This window comes from Cariama cristata, unplaced genomic scaffold (genome assembly GCF_000690535.1).
Source record: "Cariama cristata isolate BGI_N322 unplaced genomic scaffold, ASM69053v1 scaffold29526, whole genome shotgun sequence".
Taxonomy (NCBI): domain Eukaryota; kingdom Metazoa; phylum Chordata; class Aves; order Cariamiformes; family Cariamidae; genus Cariama; species Cariama cristata.
The window spans coordinates 1-211 of NW_009622026.1; the positions used below are offsets into that span (position 1 = coordinate 1).

General features: G+C 68.2%; 1 protein-coding gene across 1 annotated transcript in view; it reads right to left on the minus strand.

Annotated features, from left to right (window-relative positions):
- Positions 1-33: 33 nt before the first annotated feature.
- Positions 34-211, minus strand: part of NTN1 (netrin 1) — a gene marked incomplete at its 3' end in the record, with an annotated part of 690 nt that continues 512 nt past the window's right edge. Inside the window, exon 2 of the mRNA XM_009702190.1 lies at positions 34-194. Coding sequence (XP_009700492.1) covers positions 34-194 — 161 coding nt within the window. The remainder of the gene's footprint in view (positions 195-211) is intronic.

Genomic DNA, 211 nt, shown 5'->3' on the forward strand with positions numbered 1-211 from the left:
CCGGCACCGCGGGGGGGCCCTGCCAGCACTTACCCAGGTGGAGGGTGATGTTGACGGAGTTGGGGTGCTGGATGCCGAAGGCCATGGACTGGCTCTGCCACCAAGTGCTCTCCTCCTGGCTGTGGAAGTCGGTGAGGAAGGAGGCGTTGTGGTGGTGCCGGGGGTCGGTGGCATCGCAGCGGTGGCACAGGGTGCTGGCGTGGCGGGTACC